The 22,670-nt window shown below is 31.8% G+C and overlaps 1 protein-coding gene across 4 annotated transcripts in view; it reads left to right on the top strand.

Annotated features, from left to right (window-relative positions):
- The window catches only part of LOC124535445 (choline-phosphate cytidylyltransferase A-like), a 31,673-nt gene that overhangs the window by 1,928 nt on the left and 7,075 nt on the right, over positions 1 to 22,670 (top strand). For 2 of the 4 annotated variants that reach the window (XM_047111672.1, XM_047111688.1), the window contains exons 1-3: positions 5,165 to 5,591; positions 13,908 to 14,130; positions 21,773 to 21,870. In XM_047111672.1, coding sequence (XP_046967628.1) covers positions 5,469 to 5,591; positions 13,908 to 14,130; positions 21,773 to 21,870 — 444 coding nt within the window. In that variant the 5' untranslated portion in view covers positions 5,165 to 5,468. Of the gene's footprint in view, positions 1 to 5,164; positions 5,592 to 13,907; positions 14,131 to 21,772; positions 21,871 to 22,670 lie in introns of those variants that run through there. The other 2 variants (XM_047111679.1, XM_047111665.1) reach the window with 1 other exon arrangement.

Below are 22,670 nucleotides of genomic sequence, written 5' to 3'. Positions count from 1 at the left end.
TGATTTGATCCGGACCAGTGACCAAAATAGCGGTAAAAATATATAATAGACGTATTAGAAATGTAAATATATTCTTTAAAGTATTTAACACTTCATTAATCATAGCTGGTAATGTCAAGCAACACCTTCATTATTATCCGACCGCTACTAAGTAACACACGTGTCCTACTCCGGTTGTCATATTATTTCTTTCCGAGAATTGGTTAGACGGAACGGAATTATGTTTAAAGGAAATTAGGATTATAAGCTAAAAATGCTGTCATTTATTTGGACCAGGGTCAATCTTTTGCTGCTGTATGATGAAGTTATTTTGTTTGTTAGTTTTCTATATTTATAATATATCGTATATTATTAAGAACTTCAAACAGTCATTGTACTGTAGATTGGATTAAACATCTACAGTTATTTTTACTTTAATATTCGAATTTTAAAATACAACTTATGCAATCAAATATTATAAATGTTAAAGTATCTCCTGTCTGTCTGTCACGGTCAAACCACTGGACCGATTTTGATGAAATTTTGAACAAAGTTAGTTTGACACTACAACGTTTTTACGCCTTACATCTGACGACCAATACAAAAAACTCAAGCGAAGCCGCGGGCGACATTTAGTATAGAATAAAAAAATTCCAATTGACATGTTAAGTAGGTACGACACTTGAATTTTTCAAATGAAAAATACAATGTTATAACTGAAACGATTTCATGGTTTTCCGTTGTTATCAACTGTAGATTTATTGTGTCGCTGACGGTAATAAATCTCACTTAAATGAAACTATTTTCATTTGTCCTACTCGTTCTTGTCTTGAACATGCACTGTGTTACATTTTATAACCCTTGCAGAAATATAGGACGATTATAAAAGAAGTTTTGTCTTGTAATAATATATTAGGCAGTTGATCAATAACATGTTTATGCTACGCAGTGTGCTATGCTTACGCAGCTGTGGGGGAGGCACAATGCAGATTGCAGTAGAGGACGTATTCGCTCACAATACGATATACATACTAAAATATGTTCATCGAGCGAGTCTGGGTTTAGACGACCTTTCTTTTATTAAATTAATTGTGAAAAATATCTTATTCGTTAATGATGTGATGTCCTTAATTTTAATATTCATTTTAGATGCTTACAAAATAACCTGTGTTTTTTTGGCTATAAAGTATATTTTCTTTGTTTTAAATTTATGAATTTAAAATAAATGCAAGACAAAGTAAATATTAAGCTGAAAGTATGTTAATATAATAAAATATCAAGACCAACGTAGTAAGAATTTAATTATTTCCATTTTAGTAATTTTTAAAATCTGCGTTGAAAATCCATTATGCACACAGATTTTTTTTCCCAGATATAACATATTCATGGGGTCATTTCAGTGTCTAATTTTTAGATTGTTTCATTATTTCGCGGTTAAAAAAATTAACTACAATTTTTTTAAGAAATTTTCAAAACAAATACTCAAAATAAGGAAATAAGTCACATACATAATTTGTAACTCAAATTAATGTTTGTAATTGTAAGCAAATTTATGATATAATGTTTTAATTTCCACGAAACATGCGAAGGCATAAAATAGGTCGACATCGTAGCGTAAGGTTCTATATGTAGAACCTAAGTATGGCGGCGGCTAATTCGTCACGTTCGTAATGAATTTATTCATAGAGGTCGTAAGTCTTTTGTTTTTTTAGTAAAACAAGTTAAATTTAATGAATCTGTTAGTCGAATATAAAATATAATGGAATGACATCAGGCCGGGCTCAAATTAATATATTCTTATTATGTAAACGTTATCAAAATATATTTTCAATGGGTCCGTTAAACCATCACAGATTTTGTTGAAACTATGGCAAGTTGTTCGTACTTCAAAGTCAACTATGTATGTAAACCCTAATTCTACCCGTGTGAAGCTGGGACGGGTAAGCTAGATATAAATAAATAAAACAGTATCAGTGCCACATCGAGTTCCAAACCAAATTTAAATAGATTCGCGTCACATACACGTACTTTTTTGTAATGCCAAAATTAACTCTTTCCTTTGAAATACAATTTCTTTATTCTATTTTTAAAATATATTTGTTCGATTTTCAATTATTGGAAGTGTTGGCATAACACGCATAGCATATTTATAATTCTTGGCAATAGCAATTCGGTCAGTGTGTTTTTCAGTTTTTCTTTTTTTTTATCTATGGAAATTTTAACATTTGTACTCGAAATGAGTAAAGGTCATAGTTTATTAAGGTACAAATGCTATTTTTTCTTATAAAATCTATTAAAATGTATATTAATATAAATCATAAGATCATGCAGTGTATTCTATTTTGAAATTTAAAAATAGGTTTCGATAATCAGTTTTTTCACAGGCCACGTCATGCCAGTTCGCTTGTGAGCGCGTACACGACTCATTTACTACTTCCAAATTAGATTTACTGAAAGTCGATGACTTCATATCCCTAAAATTATAGGAAGTTATCCGCGTCCTTAGGATGCAATCATGTGATCTGTCCTTAAAGGTAGATTAAATAAGATAAGTTAAGAAAACATTATTTTAAACCAAGAGTTCGAAATCAGTTCTTCATTTATTATGTTGATTGATGATGAAGATGAGAAAATGATGTTTACTTACTTAACCAACCGCAAAGTTTTTTCTATCAATAGGAAGATATAGAATTTTTAAGATAGTCTGGTTATGACTAGTTGTGGTGTTTAGTTCATTTTATAAGAGCGGACTTACCTCAAATTAGTTTGGGAATCCCTTGTCGATCTGACGTCGTTCCTTAGCTGCGCGATAGAAGGAAATAATGACAGAATCAATTTTAAAGATAAAAAAAAAGACTAAAGATTGTTATAAAATGTAACAATGTTCAGCAATATTATTTTTAATTCTTTACACCTTATATTTTATCTGTTTTTTATATAAATCCATAAACACAATTTATACAGCTACTTGGTGTTTTCAACATTTATTTTTTAATTTTATTATATTGTTGTTGACTTGAGAAACGTAAGGTGACAGCTTAGGTGTGGCTGGCTATTAAGTTGTAACTTTTCTGATATTTCTTCGTAAAAGTATACGAGTCATGCTAACATTGTGTAAATAAATTTATGAGTTGCAGCCGCGTCAGTGCCGAAATGTCCTATGTATAATACGGGAAGGTAAACCCACATCGCTATTTCATCATAGGAAACGAACGATCATGAATCGTTTATTACGTTTTCATATTAAAAGTAGAAGAAGATTAAATTAAAAGCACAAGATTCTACAAGATGGTCTGTTTTATAAATGAACTAGATTCTTGCCCCGACTTTGCCCACGTGAAATATCCGATCTTAGTGCAACTACCAGGTCCCATCTAAACTGACCAGGGACCCAGAAACACAAATAAAAATAACTGAGCTCCCAAACTGTTTTAAGTTTAATTCACGTACATATTTTTTTAATTAAAATGAAGATTATGATATATTATAGATATATATAGATATATATATATATAAAAAGCAAAGACGAAACGCTTCGATAGCTTTTTCATCTTTGGGGTTTTCTGCTATTGACAAGTATTAATGTAATCAATGAAAAAAAATAAGAAACAGAACTTTAAATATTTTCGTTCTTGTTGACGTTAAGATAAATTTGTAGGAATGATTACTGGTTGATCACTAGTTGTATTAAAATATTAAATACCTAAAAAAATTTAACACGTGTACAATCACATAGAAGGTCGGTTTTAACATGTTCGTCTCAAGTAGATCATTCGCTACTGGAGGTTACGTTAAGACTGTTTAAAAAATAACAATTCTACAAAACAATCTCATTTAGAAAATTAATAAAGCAGATATTTTTTTTTATTTAATTTGTTTCTTAACTTCCCATATATTTTTAATTGTTTCTAGACTAACGAGTAATCATAAACTCGATTATTCGGATTAGTAACTGCATAATTGTTGTTTATCATTATTGCCTTAAAGCCTGTGATGGTAAAACAATATAATTCGTTTATATTCGGGATATTTCAAAGTAATTTGTGAGCAATGTTACATAATCTAAAAATCTTTAATTTAATATTTATGAATACTATTCGATTAAAAAACCGTGGTTTAATACCTGAATTTAAAAGAAGTTCGACCCAAATGATTGCTCAATCTTTGGTAATAAAGGCTGTATGGTCAACATTTAAATTTTGCACACACTGAGCTCTGGTGATAATGAAAGTATATTATACTTTTTAAAATTATTTTTTAGTATCAATACTGAAAAAATTAGAACATATTGCTCACTTTAAAAAAAATTATGTTTCACGTATTATTTCATGGCACAATTATTAAATTATACAAATAAGCATAATAATATAACACACTATAGGAATATGTTTTTGATCATATCGTCAATGGATTAATCGGAATTCGCTGATTCGCTCTACAAAATGCAAATATTCTAGAATTGCACGTACATACGTCCCAGTAGTCGACTTGCGTAATGAAATATTGACGCCTCACATTTTTAACTCCTAATATTTCTTACATTTTTAATGATCTACAGTTCTAGACGTATGTATTTATATGAGGCATTGTTTTTTTGTTGTTTTGTAATTATATTTAAGATCAAAAGTTTTTGTCTTTCGTTAAAATATATTTCTAAATATCGAAATTTGATTATAAACTGCAATTTCTTAACTATTCACGTCAATCATTAAACTAATTATTATGAGTCAGTCTGATTGTACAATCAGAGTGTAGTCAACACTTCACACAACTCAATTTGTCATCAACTCATGATCCTTTAAGAATGTGATAAGGCATGTTATATTTACTATGCAAAATCATATCATCTTCCGTTTTGAAAACTATGTCAAATTCCCTTAACACGACGATGCTTGTAGAATCATTTCACTTCAGTTAAAGAATACCTATAATCCACAGATTTATTAGTTGTAAGAGATCGCTTGATAAGGCACGTAAAAAATTGAGAGACGATGTCAAGACATGGTATTCGGACTGAGGTATGATGACATTTGAGCGAGGACAGCCGGAGCCTCCAGTGAATGTGCTCGTGGCGCATCGCGTGTCCGACAAACCTCCACGTCGGCGTCGCGCCACCGCCGACGTCCCTCTCGCCCCCCCACTTCTCGCCCGCCGACGCCCTCCAACCTATACATTCCTCGCTCACTTCTTGCTTCAAATCTACTCGCCGCTCGAGCTCAACTAACCTATAGTTAGTCACTTGCAATCTGTCGCCGGGAACGTGCGCGTGTAGCTTGTAATCTCTGTTACATGACCAGCGGTTTTCTGTCATTATTATCGAACACGCTCGAATTCGGAAAAATATTGACGTTATTGTACTTCAATTTGTAAAACAGTTCACTTTAATCTTTCGCACTTTTGCCAACGATGCGAGAACTGTTCAGTGAATATTTGTGTTAGCAAAAATTATATTGTGCCCTATTTAGTAAAGAAAGTTGGACAAACAGTTGATGATGTCAGCGTTAACAATGACCACGACATTGACCAATGGTCACCACAATGGGAAACTGGAGACCGGTCTCAATGGTTATCGAAAGAACGGATACGTTAAACCCGAAATATTAGACAGCAGTGTGAGTATTTATAATATATTTACTTAAATATTATAAAATAGAGCCATTCAAAATGTTAATTATAGACCATATGTTTTATGATAACATTGATAAGATTTTCTTCGAAGGCTACCGGGACTTTCCCGTAAAGCATAAACTTAAAATAAGAACACGGTCTTAACACTTACCTCGATAGAAATAAAATCAGAGTTTGTACAGTTAAAATCACCAAATTTAAAGTCCATTAAAAATCCTCATTAATTAGTCAAGCACGTTGTGATGATGTAACAACGGTCAATAAAATGTTTATATATTTAATTTATTTATATAAGTGAGACGTTTTCCGCCATGAATGGGTGAAAGCGTTTTGCATAGTAGTGTGTGAGCCGGCATAGAAAGTTCGGTTTGATATACTATGATATCCAAAGATAAATTAAACACTGTCTTATGCAAAAAAAAAATAGCCAAGTAAGTGATTAAAAAAATCGCTGATTCACTTTTGAGTACTCCGAATAGGAAAAAGTAAATGGTCACTGTCTGTCTGGCTGTAAAGTATTTCCTCCTTTCGATTTGTCAATTTTATTGAATTTAAAAAAAAAAGAGGCTACATAGTATTAAAATTAACAACAGCATATATATTTATTGTAATATTAAATAATATATGCATAACTAATAACTTTTTTATATAATCTATATAAGTGTATTGTAAGAACCTTAAAAATATGTTTTTTAACAACCATGGAACCGTGAACAAAGTTCACTCACCTTGACCTTAGTAATGATCCCAAATTGACGTTACATGACCCAATGTGTTATTATTGCATATTCATGACATCATTGACGTATTTGTGAGGTAAGTTTACGTTTTTTTATCATCTCACCTGACAGGGCTTTAATGCCGTCTTATGATAACATTTTTCCGTTTACGTAATTATCACCACGATTTGATAATGAGACAAAAAACATCATAAACTTTTAATGTATCTTTTGACATAAATCATCCAGGCTTAAAATATTAGTTATTACGATTGGTGCTAATTTAGTAATTGTAAATAATAATCATTTAAATAATATGAGAGGCATAAACATTTATCCTTTTTAACCTCGTGCATCAGAAAGAGATAGAAATATATTTAGTCCTTACAGATGTCTTACTGAATCGACGCAAGTATTGCCGATTGCTCGCGAATTCAATAACAATATATGCATCTTAGCTTGCGTCAGTTCGTTGCAATTTGCATTGTATGCAGACAATATGTAGCAGGAAATGATTGGCCTTTTGAGAATTCGATATAATCATTCGTCGAAAATCTACATACTCTAAATATAACGAATATTTGCATATGGTCGCAGGCATTTACGTAAATATATGTAATAAAATATTAATGGCATTAGCTAACTGGAAAGCTTGTAAACCAATATTGATATAACTAACAGATGATGCAGCGCATTTCGAAAAAGGTTTTAGTCCATAATACATGCCAGGAAATGTTTGCCAGCGGATTTACTTGTATCATATATGTAAATAACTAGGTATATATACCTTTTATTATACATAGTAAAAGTTTTAAGTGTTAATATGTTAATGTTTCATTCCTGATCTACGTCAACTCAACCAAAACTATATCAAGATAGCTTTGTAGTCTCGAAGTTACGTTTGTTTATAGATATTAAAAATGTATTCCGAAAATTCTGGGACAAAATTCGTGTTTATTCCTTCACTTTAATTTTCGGATCGCTACATTTGCCTTTTTTTTATATTACCTCTGAGTTAAAAATTGCAACCTCCGTTTTACTCGTCAGGTATGCCCGATGATCAGCATAAACCTCAGTGCAACTTACAATAACTGTTAATTTAATTATAATTAGCATTTTATGAAAATACCAAACTACTTATTATAAAATTTTAGATGAAAAGCGCCGTTAGTGGTATCCTCATAAATGGGAGTAGAAAAAGTGATTGGAATGTTATGTGTGGTGAATATTTTCATATTTATTAAAATCGATTTTGCATCTATATGCTTGGACTCTAATGTAATTGAACCGGATTCTCCCGTAGGTTCTTGACCTGTTCAGCTGATAGTATTTGAAAAAAAAAAAAAACATCCCGATAAACTTTTGACCACGAATTGTCCGTCTGATTACTTACGACCAGTTTAATTTATAAGAATATAATTATTGAGAAGGAACAACTAATGTTAAGATTCGGACTCTACAATATCAATACACTGCGTCTTACTTTTTTTTTAATTTATTTTAAAATTTAATAATAATAAGTATTGTGTACTTTTATATAGTATACATCCTATTATATAACGTAAGAGAAAATGAATCTCTATTTACTCAATGTATGAATTACCAAGTACTTCTGTTAATTGAATTTCTTTAAAAAAATATAATTTAGAATTGAACTATATTTATTTGTAATGTAATATATTTATTATATATGAATATATAGATAACACTTTGCACCTAAATATACCCTACATTCAAAATATCTTATTAAAATATAATTGTCTAGCTGAACTTGCGGCTCTACCCGCGAGAAATTTATAAAAAATAAAATTTCAATCCCCGTTATTACCCCTTAGGGGTCGAGTTTCCGTAGCGGATGTCAATACACTATAAGCCTATATAACCTACCTACCTGCCAAATTTCAAGTCTGTAGGCGTTTTAGTTTCCGAGATATCGTGATTAATCAGTGACTGGTTTTTGCTTTTGTATAAATAGATTTAATTAGACTCTCAAGGATATTTAAGTCATTGATTTAAAGATTAAATTCATTGTAAACTTTATAATTGTAGTGAAGAACTTGAAAATGAACGATTTTTTCAATATACATTATGTTATTTCCAACTATTAAATAATTAGATTAACTATCCAGCTTACCATGTTGACCGGTGAAGGAAAACATGGCGGTGAAGGAAAACATCGAGAGGAAACCTGCATGTGTCTAATTTAATCGAAATTCTGCCACATGTGCATTCCACCAACCCTCATTGAAACAGTGTGGTGGAATATGTTCCAAACTCTCTCCTTAATGGGAGACGAGAGCTTAGCCCAGCAGTGGGAAATTTACAGACTGTTACTTTAATTTACCAAGTTGCAGATCGCGAGTCTGGAATCTCAGATCGGGATATCAACCTCAGTAGCCATATTTCACTGGGTCTTATACAATTTTTTACGTTTACTTAAATTGTAATACAACGAAGCGAATAATGTTAAATTAAAATAATGTTTGATTCCGTTGTATTTCCGCTTCAGTTTTCTAACCACAATTCTCTTAAATGTCAGCCACTAGAATTGTATGCGCTTTCAAATTTCTCAGGCTACGTTGGATATAACATTGAAATACCTTTATTGTATTATATATATACCAGCCTTATTTATGCGCCTTATATTTGAAGTCACATGGCGTGTTCGATATTTTGTTTGACTCAGTTTGTTGCCAGATTATATGTAACGTAATTAACGTTGATTCATGTTATGTTTATTCGTTTATTGTTTACAAACATGCCTTACACGTGTTCAATATTTAGTTGACTATTCTTTCCCTGTTTATTTTCCAATACGAATGTTTTGAAGCTACCAACCCTAAATAATATTTGTAGTCACTCCTTGGCTCCTAAGAGTTGCTACGCGAGACCTATGAGTAACTTCAATGGTTATTTTTACCAAAAGTTTATTATTATTTAAGTGAATTACTGAAATTAGTATCGTTTAATTAACATCGTTTACTTGGTGCCTTGTGCAAGCCGGTCTGTGGAGATAATTGCTATGGGTGTGTTTCGGTTTGATGAAGGCGAATGAGCAAGTTTAAGTACAGGTACAAGGGATATAATATTTTAGTTCCCAAGGTTGATGACGCACTGGCGAGGAATGTTTAAAATTTCTTACGGCGCGGCGTCAATTCCTTACCATCAGGTAGCCCGGTAGCCTGCCTACCGTATAAAAAAGTTCTGTTTACTATGAACTATAAAACTTTATCTATACTATCTATATCTATACTAGTATTTTAATGTGAAAGTAACTCTTGTCTGTCTGTCTGTCCCTATTTCACACCCATGAACCGAATTTAATGAAATTTGGTGGTTAATTTTTTGCCTAACAAACAACCCCCTAAAAAATGAGCGAAGCCGCAGGCAACATCTAGTTTAATATATATTTTGAAGCATGTCACTTTCTCGTATAACAACACAGGTCTCGCCCCTACGGGAAAATTATATTAATTTACAACTCGCAATTAAGATTAAAAATATCGATATTTGTCAATTATTGTCGTTGTAAAATTTACAACTATTTATCATAAGGTAATCTATATTTATTCAAAAATGACTTTTTAATTATTTAATCAATAAGGCAGAGGAAATAGGTTTTTAATTTTGTTTTAATTGTATATTTTTAACGCGAATGGGTGTGTCAGAGACCTACCGTGTTGAAGATCTTTGTAATCGCTGACTCAATGTATTGCGTCACCAAACGAACTATAAACAATTTAGTACAATTATTTTATAAAGGCTGCTCCATGTGGTTACCTCATATTAAACACTACTACTTAGCCTATTTGTAATAGGTTTTATATATATTTTATGAACTTTCTCAGTTTATAGATATACAATACATTTACATACATACATTTTTGAATTATTTAGATGGATTCTTAATTTCGCCTATACGTACGATCTCTCCATTTTTTAGAATATAATTGAATATATCATAATCAATCGAATATTTTTTTCTAGATTTGTAGGATAATAAATTTATACCATGGATGTGCATTAAAAATGTATCAATATACGTACGGAAAATAAATAATTGAATAATTAATTTCGACCTCAAGTGATTACTTGTAAAACGGTCGCGTTAATCTCGCCCATAATATAATTGTAATTTACAATAAGTTGAGATTATTAAGTTATCCTTCCTTATCCTCATTTATTGCAGTCAATTGCAATTAATTGATGAGTTATCATTTATTTATATATAGTTTAAATACACACTAAAAATACATATAATCAATAAATAAAATAAACAATTTAATCAAATGGCTGTATGTACAGTTACCCTAGCCATTATCCCTGAGTGTTTAGTGTCGGAAATACTCCTAAAAGATTTATACACAGTGGTTTAAAAAGTATATGTGAGTAAGTAAGGACTGGTATTAATAAAAAAAGTCTAATAAAATTTGGTTCTTGCTCAGATATAAACCTTTCGTCAAAATCCCCATATTTTTTTTGTTCACTGGGCTCTCATTTGCAGTAACCGTAACAAAAATCATAAAGAAAACTTACGAGATGGCGTGACATTTTGCTCGTATATTACTACACGCGCAGACCGACATTGCATTAGTGGACATGTCATTAATTTGGGAAACACCTCATGTTGTTTATTCACGTTGTTTATTGAATGTATTTACTCTTACACGAAAATGATTAGTCATAATCTGCCCAGAGTGTCACAGTGCGTTTGGATATCTATAAATAGACTGCACGTAATTGAGGGTAATTAGTTGATAAGGTGGATGGATACGCTAGCCAGATATCTGTCAACTCAAAACGGGACGTATATACAGATAAAACTAGTTGACTGCTTACATGAACGTTGTATAACGGGTAAACTGTTAAACAGCTATTTATCTCTTTCTAACATCAGGAATTTTCATTAAATAGAAGAAAATATGCTTTATGAATGCAATAGTTATTTAATTTTCTTATCCAGAAAATATTTTTAATATATTCTAGAAAGTAAGAATTATTATGAAAAATAGTTACTTATTATATTATGTTTGTGTTTAACATTAGTTTGATTATGCAATTTTAAACGCATCGATCAATCTCGTACGTGTCTTTTTCATCCTACGTGACATTGGCGAAGGAAAACATTGAATAGAAAATTGCCTACAAGTAATTCTCTATTATTATGATATTGATATATCATAGATTCTGTCCGTAACGAAGCTTTATTTAAAAAAAACGTATTACTTTCATTCGTGTCTGAGTAGTAAACTTTGAGTTGCGTTTCGGATTTTCGTACACTCATAGGATTCCCTTCCAATTTATTTGAAAGCATTTTTAGCCTTAAGGAGAATTATAACCGAAAGCAACGACAGGTCGAACCTAAAATGTTTCTTTTGTTCGTATACAGTTGAGCTATTGAGACTCCTATCCCTTACCTCTCCTAATCTCCGGGCGTAAACTAGTACGTTATAAGTAAAGTTCAAAGACGGGACCGTCCTGTCTCGACGCGTGGTGACACTAGTTATGGAGTAATGCCGACGGGCAGTCAGCGAGCGGCAGAGCGGATGGTCGAGTCTGATAATAAACGTGATATGGACCCGTCAATCCTCTACGTCACATCACGCCACTTCATTATCACAACATCGCCACTGAACCTTGACACCTTAACATGTGAATCACTCGATCTACCATTATTTCGCAACAGGTTCGATATTATTAATTTATATGTTTATAATAAATAATGAGCAAAACGTGTTTTATAAATAGTAAATAATTAAATTTTATATCCGAACATAGTACATTCAATATAATGCCTACACATAAATCTCGACGAACGATAATTGCGAGTTATCTGCTAACGTTATTTGTAACGGTAAATTATATGATTCCATTATAAATATAAATGAATGCTCATTTGTTTATTCTATGCGTTCTTAAACTATTTGTCCGATTGCGATGATACTTTGGTCAAGTATTCTGCGGACTCCAGCAAATATCCTGCACCAAAAAGAAACAAGTTTTTCTAAGTACCTATGTTTGTACTTAAATATACTTGTGGACTTCCAGGCAGGATAAATTATATACATATGTAATTGTAATTAACAATCATGGCTGTATTTTTAAATGGTGAAAAAGAGTAACTACTGAGTTTTTTTTTTGCTGGTTCTTCTTGGTAGAACCTACTTTCCGAACCGGTGGTAGCTTCACTTAAAATAGTTGTTAAATGACGATTCTAAAGTGCTTGTAAAGCCTACATGAGTAAAGTATATTTTGATTTTTGATTTATAAACGTTTTATGTAGACTCGTCTTTCCCCAAAGTCGGGTCCATATTAAATCATCAAACAATAATCCCAGTACTTAAGCAAAAACCTACCATTAGCTTAATGCAACGGCGATCTATTCATTTTACACCATGAATGACGGCTGATTGCGAAGTGCGCACAAGTATGGCGCTGACGTAATATGTCGGGTAAAACCTGAATTATGTATGCTAGAAGGAAACCAAAATGAAGGAATACATTTTTATTTTAATTATTGCAGAATGATTTGACATATAATGCATTGATAATTATATCAAGTTCAAGTTTTCACGTCAAAAGTCAAAATTTAAATTGTTTGAAATAACGCATAACAATTACTTACATTACAATATTATATATTGCAAAATCATTGTCTGAAATATGATACATTTTCTAATATGAGTTTTTTTGAAAAGTAACAGTCATTAGTATAGTGGCTTTTTCAGATAGAGTAAATAAAGAAAACGTTTTCCTATCAATTATACCTATTTATATATAATTATGATATAATAGTTACTATGAAAGATGTAGGTAACATTTGTAGTGTCATGGTATAAATACTTACATAAATACAAATAATTATATAAATTCCCTAATATTATAAGCGTATAATTGATAATTTCTAATAAAACTGATTACATACTCGGTTTTAATTTTCCAAATCATTAATTAATCATGGCCGACGAAGTTTATATTTTTATATTTAATTAGCGTGTAATGCAGAAAACTTGGCATTTTATATTTCCGTTTTTATTTCAAAAGAATAAACTCTGCTAAAACGAATAAATCCTTTCCTCTCAACGCATTGCGTCAGACGAACAAGGAAATGACGTTTATGAAATAAAAATGTCGAATGAATAACCCGTTGAACCCGTTTGCTACCATTCATAAAAAAAGTATAATAAATATAGGTTTTTGTCGTGCAAATATATATATAAATTTCTACATTTATTAATAAAATAATAGAATACATTTATTATTGTGTATATTATGCAAATATGTTGTTCTTAATTTGTTTTGTTTAATATTCTATTGAAGGCGAAACAATGTATAAAGAGACTTAAGAATGTATTGCAACGGATGAAATTATTACAGAATATTTTATTTATGGTACGTACAATTTATAGGAGAGATAATTTGTATAATACGCGGACTACGTTACTAACAAAGGTATGCTTTAAAAAAGCAAATATGTTTGTTATGATACAGATCAAATTATACATCCTGAACGCATAAGTGTTCAAACGTGAAGCAAAGTAATATTATCTTTTAATATTAATGGTTACCTTTCCTTTCCAGTCGCTCCGGATGGCAGCGCCCTTCAGTACCGATCCGGAAGCAGTAGCAGAAAGAGAAAGGATATCATATGGTCGCATTCCCAGAGCCGTGGCGTTATCTGGTACAGCGTCTCGCAAAGTGCGGGTATATTCGGACGGCATATACGATATGTTCCACCAGGGCCATGCACGACAGCTACAGCAAGCGAAGACTGTCTTCCCAAATGTATACCTTATTGTCGGAGGTGAGTTGAAAACTCGTAACTAATTTTTCGTATGATTTTATATTCATTCATAAAATAATCCAAATATCTTCTGTTGTTGGCGTTGGGGTAAATGAAGCATTTGATTACGTAGTATATGACGTCATTAGATTTGCAATACGGTAAACGATGGCAGTCAAGTAGGTACCTAGTAGGTAAAAGGTTACTATAAAATTAATGAGTTTATGATCGATAGTACACCTTGGGAATGAAACGATCGCCTCCTGGCTATTTTATCTCATATTATATATGAGACAAACAAAAAAAAACCCGCTGAGTTTCTTTCGCCGGTTCTTCTCAGGAAATACCCTGAGTATTTTCTTTTCCGAACCGGTGGTAGTGTTACAATTTGACGACCTCCATGGTCGAGTGGTATGTACGCCGATTTTCATGGGTACGCCACTCTGAGGTCCCGGGTTCGATTCCCGGCCGAGTCGATGTAGATTACCATTAGTTTTCTATGTTGTCTTGGGTCTGGGTGTTTGTGGTACCGTCGTTACTTCTGATTTCCATAACACAAGTGCGTCAGCTACTTACATTGGGATCAGAGTAATGTATGTGATGTTGTCTCATATTTATATTTATTATTTATAAAAAAAAAAAAAAATTGACCATCAATAAGAAAGTATAAAGTAATGCTTCTATATTTGTTATGTTTTGGAGATTTGAATTCTTTTGTCATAATAATATTTAATAAGTAATTCTCAATTACTCGCGGTATACGAAAAATCTGCCGAGTGAGCTGTTTCTTTGCCGCCCCCTTTAACGCGCCCTCTAAAATACGTAACGCTAATGAAAGGGGAAATTTGAGTAAAATTAATTTATACAATCTATACATACAAGTTTATAATGAACTAGATATCGCCCAGGCTTTTAAGGATTCGTCAGAGTTAGGTATAAAAGAAATAAGGATAGTCCTACTTATATTAAAATCATATTTGTAGGACTATATATGAGAAACTTTCCGAGTATGTTTATTACTCTTTCACGAAAAACTTCTTTTAAAAAGATTAAACATCACAATAACACATAGACTTATTTTATAGATAGATTTATTTAAACCCAGTGAAAGGATTTTTGAGGATTTTATGTAATTTGGGCATAATTTAACGATACATATCAAGTACCCATGCGAAGCCGGGAAGGATAGCTAGTTAGCCTATGAAGAACAAGGGCACGTTGGGGTATAAAATTATTTTATAAAATTCGGTTCCTCTGTGTTTTACCGTGACAGCTTACCAGACAAATTATACTGTTACTTTCGCATTTATAATATAATATTAAATCAAAATCAAAATCAAAGTATACTTTATTCAAGTGGGCTTTTACAAGCACTTTTGAATCGTCATTTAACAATTAAGTGAAGCTACCACCGGTTCGGAAAGTAGATTCTACCGAGAAGAACCGGCAAGAAACTCAGTAGTTACTCTTTTTCAACATTTAAAAAAATACAGTCATGTTAGTTAATTTTTAAGTTAATACAATTATTAAATTAATATATCCTGCCTGGAAGTCAACAGGTATTAATTCCACGCTTTTTTATCATCTACAAAATCTTGTATCGAAGAATACGCCTTTTTCACCAATGTATAGTATAATATAATGTATAGTATAGAACTATAGATTAGTCATTGCTCTCATAATCATTTGTGTTTCGAAAGCCAGCTCAAGTGTAGGCGAATTATTAATATGGATATTTTTTTTGGTTCATTAATGAAACTGGGCTATGGAACTCTTTTGAACTCTTGAACTCGATTGAATAAAGTCTAGCGATATGCATGCGTTAATAATATTATAGCATTAACTCGCCGCACCCACATTAGAATTTAAATTATATTTATGTGTAACTGTGTCCATGGGTTTTGATTATACATTAATGTCCATATTGGAAAGAAAATTATAGATCATTTATCGTTGAACCTGTAATTGAGATACAACGATGAACGTCTATTTGAAAACCCGTGCAACAGAGACCAATTTGGTAAAAAGAAGCTTTTGTTTAACTTTTGTAGTAGCTTCAGTCAAATGTTGTTTTATTTATTTAATCAATTTGAACTATGTTGGATTATAATTGAGTTTGTTATCTCAACCCAACCGATTAATCTCTTTCGTTTCTTCTCCATTCTACGTGACATTGGCGAAATAATCTGTGCCCGGCTGTGCTGGCATAACTAAAAGCCATTAGACTTAGAATTTAATTGAATATATATAGGCTATTCTTTTTTCACTATTTACACGTGACAAGCAACCCCCGAAATATCGAGCGAAACCGCGGTCGTCGACTAGTAAGGAAATATTGCGATGTAAAGTATGCGCAAACACAGCAAGCGTATCGCCCGGAGTAAGATAAAGCGTTAGGCACGATAATGGTCTGTAACTGTAAACTTTATTTTCTAGTCTCTTATTGGTTCGGTCCTAAATTTGTACCCAGTGAAAAGAGACTGCCTGGAAGCCTTATCTATACTAATATAATAAATATAGAGTGTGACTATCTTTTGTATCTTCACGGTTAAACCTCTGAACCAAAAATTTGGTAAAAAGCAAGCTCGATCTTCAAGGACTTAGGCTACTTGCTATGTGTTAAACTTGACGAACCTTAAAACTTGAGGGAAGCTATGGGCGACAACTTGCTAGTTGTAACGGAATAGCTTGAAGGGTTTAAAATGTTTCCTAATTAAAAAAAATGATTTGAAATAGCTTGAAGTATCTCTTTTTGAAAATCAAGGGCTTATTAAAAATGATCTAATGACCAATATTTCATCAGTTTTATTTACTTTTGTATTTGTTTTTATCTTGGTTAAATGTTGATAAAAACGTCATATCTTCAAATATCTAATTTGTTTTTTGATTACTAACATAACATTCATAAGATAACAGTAATTTCAAGTGTATTGAAATGAGTCGTTTTGCGAATAAATCTTAATTTCGTTACGAATACCTAAGTACCTACATAAAATCATCATATATACGACATGGTCATAGTCCATGGTCGAGTAATGTGTAGGTACATCGGTTTTCATGGGTACACCACTCCGAGGTTCTGGTTCGCTTTCCGGCCGAGTCAATTTAGAAAAAGTTCATTACTTTTTGATGTTGTCTTGGGTCTGGCTGTTAGTGAGACCGTCGTTACTTCTGATTTTCTTTAACACAAGTGCTTTAGTTACTTACATTGGAATCAGAGTAATGTATGTGACGTTGTCCAATATTTATTTTATTTATTTAATAAAAAATATTTAAAATCTGTTCTATTTTTAAGAATAGAATAGATGCTAGAGTATCAACTCAGGGGTATCGATTCGGGTGTATTTGTCGCATCAACCAACCGAGCACTTAAGCACGTTAACAATTCACCCGTATGATGGCGGAGGATAAAATCAATCCACTAGCGAAAGTATTTTCAGATGACTGCCTGTAAAATTCCATGCAGTGTTATTCTGTTGGAACATTTGATACACTATTCTGATGCATGCAGCATGTATATTTAAATGTTATAATTGGCTATTAAGCTCCATGTCACATATGGCTTTCTTTCTTTTAATGATCATAACTATTCTAAGTTACAAAATAACAAAGTTTTTTGAAGTTAACTAAAAATCCACACTGCATTAGCGTGTTTAAAGTAATAAAAGAACTACAACTACAAGTATACTTCAGGCCAAGAGTTTTTATTAATATCGGAGTTTATGTATACTATATAACAATCTCAAAGAAAAAATATTTTATATTACGTTGACCGAGGGAGCAACGACTACGAAAGCATATTTAAATCTTTTGTGTTGAAACAGTTGCTATGCAAAATGAAACTGGTCTTACATTGTTCAGAGAACAAGAGCTGAAAACCAGTATTTCAGGACAGGTATTTCTACTGCTGGTATGCATTAACAAGTTTTTGATATTGCGTACTCATATCCATTCTCCGTTTCGCCGTTAGATATTTACAAAGTAATTTTATTTACTAACTCCTTCAATATACTGTTCTTAAGCGAATAATATTTATTTACATTAAAAAATCAGAGATTAATGACGTAGCAAAATTAATTAATTACTTTAATTTATGTAAAAAGCATTGCCGCATATTACATTGCTGACCGTACAATCGACCTATGGACTCATCGATCGTACGATTTTAATTACACACGCAAACCATGACTATCTCCGAAGTGGTGATTGCGATTATGAGTAGTGTGTGATTATCGCGAGTCTCCAACCTTGCTCGCCAGATAACCAGCGACACGAGACGTCTTATCGGCCCTGAAATAATACGTGAGACTGAAGCAAGTTACACTGAAACGCGGTACTATCACTTTTTTGTAACCCTGAGAAAAGTTTGAAATCGAGAATGCCAACGAAAAAGTTATAAAATTTGCTTGGCGGAAAGTATCATGATTTACATACGTATATTTTTATTTTTGTATTACATTTTTTACTTAAATTGTTTGACTGGGTAATAAAAAATATTAGCTTCCAATAGCAACATAATATTACAAACTTTATATTAATTTAAGACTTCGATTACGTAAGTCCGACACGTGTCCAACTCTGTATGTAGTAATAATTTATACATAATATTACATTAATTCGATATAAGAATTTCTGAGTACCTATTTCTTAATAAAAAATAAATCCGAGCGAGGACTTATATCGTTTAATACAAAAAAAGGCTTGAACAAGTTTCACGATACCCGTTTAACCATATTGAATATCACATTCGGGACACTACTAAGAATTCACTGGTTCCCCTGCATGATGTTTGTTTGACCGTAATTTAAAAAAAATAATTAAGTTTCTTCGTATTAGGTGTCGTGCCGGCCGATGTGATCGGAAAGATTATTCTGATTATTGCGAAATGCATGTTTCAACTCGCACGTTTTTAACACGCCTTATCAAACGCCGTATAAAAACAAATAACGCGCTGTACCTATCTGTTTCAGTAAAGTGATCACCCAACGGACATGTGCTTTCGATAGATATAATCTTATCCATTGTGAATGTTGTTAAAAATAAATTGCAACATTAAATATAATGCAATCTAACCTTGGCGGAATTATACTTTTTTTTAGTAATAGCTAGAACCGACGAAGGTCCGACTAGGTTAGTATCGTCACGTTGTTCGACCGTTGAAACTTTTTTGTTGAATTTGATGACGGTGGAGATGAGTGAGAAAATTTAATTTAATTTCTAGACAGCGTATCGAATTCGTGAAAACACAAGATCAGAAACAAATAACTCCTGCGTCTTTAATTAGACGTGAATAATTAATGTCATAATTTTCATGTCGTCAAACAAACTCGACGATTTTAAATTACATTAATGATTGACGTAAAGAATGGCGAAAGTTGTAATAGGTACTTAAGAGTAGTTAGAGAATATGGCATTGGCTTTACTTAATTGTTCGTTAATGATGAAAATGCTGCGTGGAATTCACCACCTACTTTTAATTTTTGGGTAGGAAGAGGAAATGTTGTATGTTGTTGACGTTAGTTAACTTATATATTTTTTGAAGTATTTCCGTCAACAATTACCAAGAAAAAACGAATCAATGTGACTCAAACGAAGCCATTTCATGTGTATGCGCTCTTTGCTAAAGCGAAAAAAAATGCACGGATTATTTAAATCAGTTACCTTCATTTTTAATAGCTTTCCGTAAAATTCGCATTTTTATCAATGATCTTGAATTTTTTAATAAAATTAAATTTAAAAAAGTTTGGAATATGAGAATTGGTGTAAAATAGATTTTATAAAAATGTTTTAATAAGAACTGTGATACCAGTTAAATAAATCGAAAATAATCCAGATTAATTGAGATGCAGTTTAGTTAATAAGTAGGTCAGAGAAACTGCTTGTGATATCTTATCAACGTTTGCTTTTGCATGCCTTAATTAGCTATTTCATTAAGACATCAGCTGCAAGTAAAGGTACACCTTAATTATTCCGTTGAAATGATTAAAATATGATAATCGTTTTTACTTTAGATTGTGATTTTAATTATAAACCTGTGAAAGTGTTTCATTTAAAATAAAAAGACCGATGTGTAAATGGCCTATGAGCTGATGGCGACTTTGCCCGCATGCATTAGCAATTTAAAAAAAGTAGAAAGTATTAACATTTTGAATGTAACTTCTCATATTTACAAGAATTCTAGCATACCAAAGTATTCTGTAAAGATATCATTATCAAAATAAAATTATGTTCTATTAATTATTCTCTAAGAAGGTGGATAATGTGTGTACGTGCACATGACTGTATTTCATGTTTTTCTTTTCTTATTTAATACTTTGGCTTTTTAATTCTTTGAATGTAAATGGTAACTATTACCCAAATATTTTGGTGCCATAAGAAAGTTTAACAATTGCAACTAACATGTTATATTATATCTGAGCCGAGATGGCCCAGTGGTTAGAACACGTGCATCTTAACCGATGATTTCGGGTTCAAACCCAGGACCACTATATATATGCTTAATTTGTGTTTTTCATTTATCTCGTCCTACATATGTCTAATTTAATCAAAATTCTGCCACATGTGCATTTCACCATCCCGCATTGGAATAGCGTGGTGGAATATGTTCAAACCCTCTTTCTCAATGGGAGAGGAGGCCTTAACGCAGTGGAAAATTTACAGGCTGTACTGTAATTTACTTTACTTTTTTACTATGTTATATCTCTTGAGTCAGTAGCTACACTGACTCAATCACCTTTCAAACCGAAACACAATACTAAGTATGGATGTTCGGCTGTAGAACAATGATTGGATTGTATCTTCACAATAAGGCTTGCACAAAGCCTCGCCACTAAACGTGTGCAAGCCTCGCGTGATGCACCTCGTGACATGCGAAATGACTCGCTAACAAACTAATATTGGCGAAATAATCTGTGCTCTCTAGGCACAAATAAAAGCCATTAAAAATATATATATTAGACATTGACATCTTGCCGACGTTAAAATTTAACAAAGTATTTTATGTGTAATTTAAAAATTCTATTAAATTTTATATAAAATAAGCTATTAAGATAAATATGGAATAATGAAAAATCCGTCGTGGCATAAAAAATATTAAAAAAATACAAAACATATTCTTAGTTTTTGTGCGGTTCCAAGCAATTTATTTATACTAATTATATATACATAATGTTCTAATCTATATAAAAGTCTGTGTACTTATATTATTAAACCACGGAAATAAGCGCGTATTTCCGCGGATTACGGATAATTGTCGTGAATTTTTAATATTCACTAACGGCTTATTGTATTAATATTCATTCGAAAGGTAATATACAAGGACACAAGGAATATGCGCATATAACAAGTTATCAAGATAAAAAGAATCTTTTTAATAATTGTTTTTATTTAACCCCGGCTTAAAACAAATTAAAATTTAATATTATGAGAAATAATTCACATAAATTGTACTAGAAATTATTATTTTATTTTATAACTATACCTATTTCTTTATCTTGTTATTACTTTTAATTTTATATTAATCATACGATACTAAAAATGTTTGCTACGTAAAAAACACCATTAGGTATGAAATTAAGATATTATTGATCATTATTTAAAAATTGGCATGTGAATGTTTGTGTTAACTTTATTTTTGTTAAAGAAAATTCTCCTTTTTTTTTAGTATGCAGTGACCAACTTACACACAGCCGGAAGGGGCGCACGGTGATGACAGAAGATGAAAGGTACGAGGCCGTCAGACACTGCAGATATGTTGACGAGGTAAATAGAAAATAATAAATATCACTTTTCATACTCGCTTTGCGATTCTGTAAGAATTTAATTCGTATCTCACTAGTGAAATCTTGACAACTGCCTTACAGTGACACGTTAATTTGATATATGTATCCTATAAACTTTATATTTTTTCTAAACGATCTCACATATCAGATCCCGGCTTTTCACACTCGTGTTCTTCGATGAGATTCGAGTTTCTTGTTAAAGAATAGCCCTACTGTATCTGAAATGATAAATAAAATATTCAGTCTTGAACCTATCTCACGGTAACGTGTCTGTGATAAAAAACGGTTATTTAGAAAATGTATAAGTTACCAAAGCACAAATTAACACCGTATCTCTAATTTTGGCCTCAATACCACTGAATATATAGACTAGGTCATTTTGATGCTATTTTGAAGAACGTATTCAAATGTTTTAGTTATTTCTTATCGGTATTTCGATTTATATTCTACTAGTCGTCGCCCGAAGCTTCGCTCGCATTTTAGAGATTAGTTATAATGTATTAATTAAAAAAACTTTTACTTAATTATATTGTATATATTTATTGTAATTTGTGTATTGTGTACTATTTTATTATGTATTTATACCACATATAAGTAAACAGTTACTGTACCCTTCCCATTAAATCAACCTTATGATCCTTTACCCAAAGGTTGCCTGTAAGAGAACGCTGCTTAGCGATAAGGTCGCCTGTTGCACCTCATGCTTTTTGTAAAACTTTTATGTAACAAAAATGTTATTATTTAGTTTTAAGATTGGGTGCAATAAAGAATAAATAAATA

The sequence above is a fragment of the Vanessa cardui genome, chromosome 2, assembly GCF_905220365.1.
Source record: "Vanessa cardui chromosome 2, ilVanCard2.1, whole genome shotgun sequence".
Lineage (NCBI taxonomy): Eukaryota > Metazoa > Arthropoda > Insecta > Lepidoptera > Nymphalidae > Vanessa > Vanessa cardui.
This window is presented reverse-complemented; position numbering and strand designations above follow the sequence as displayed.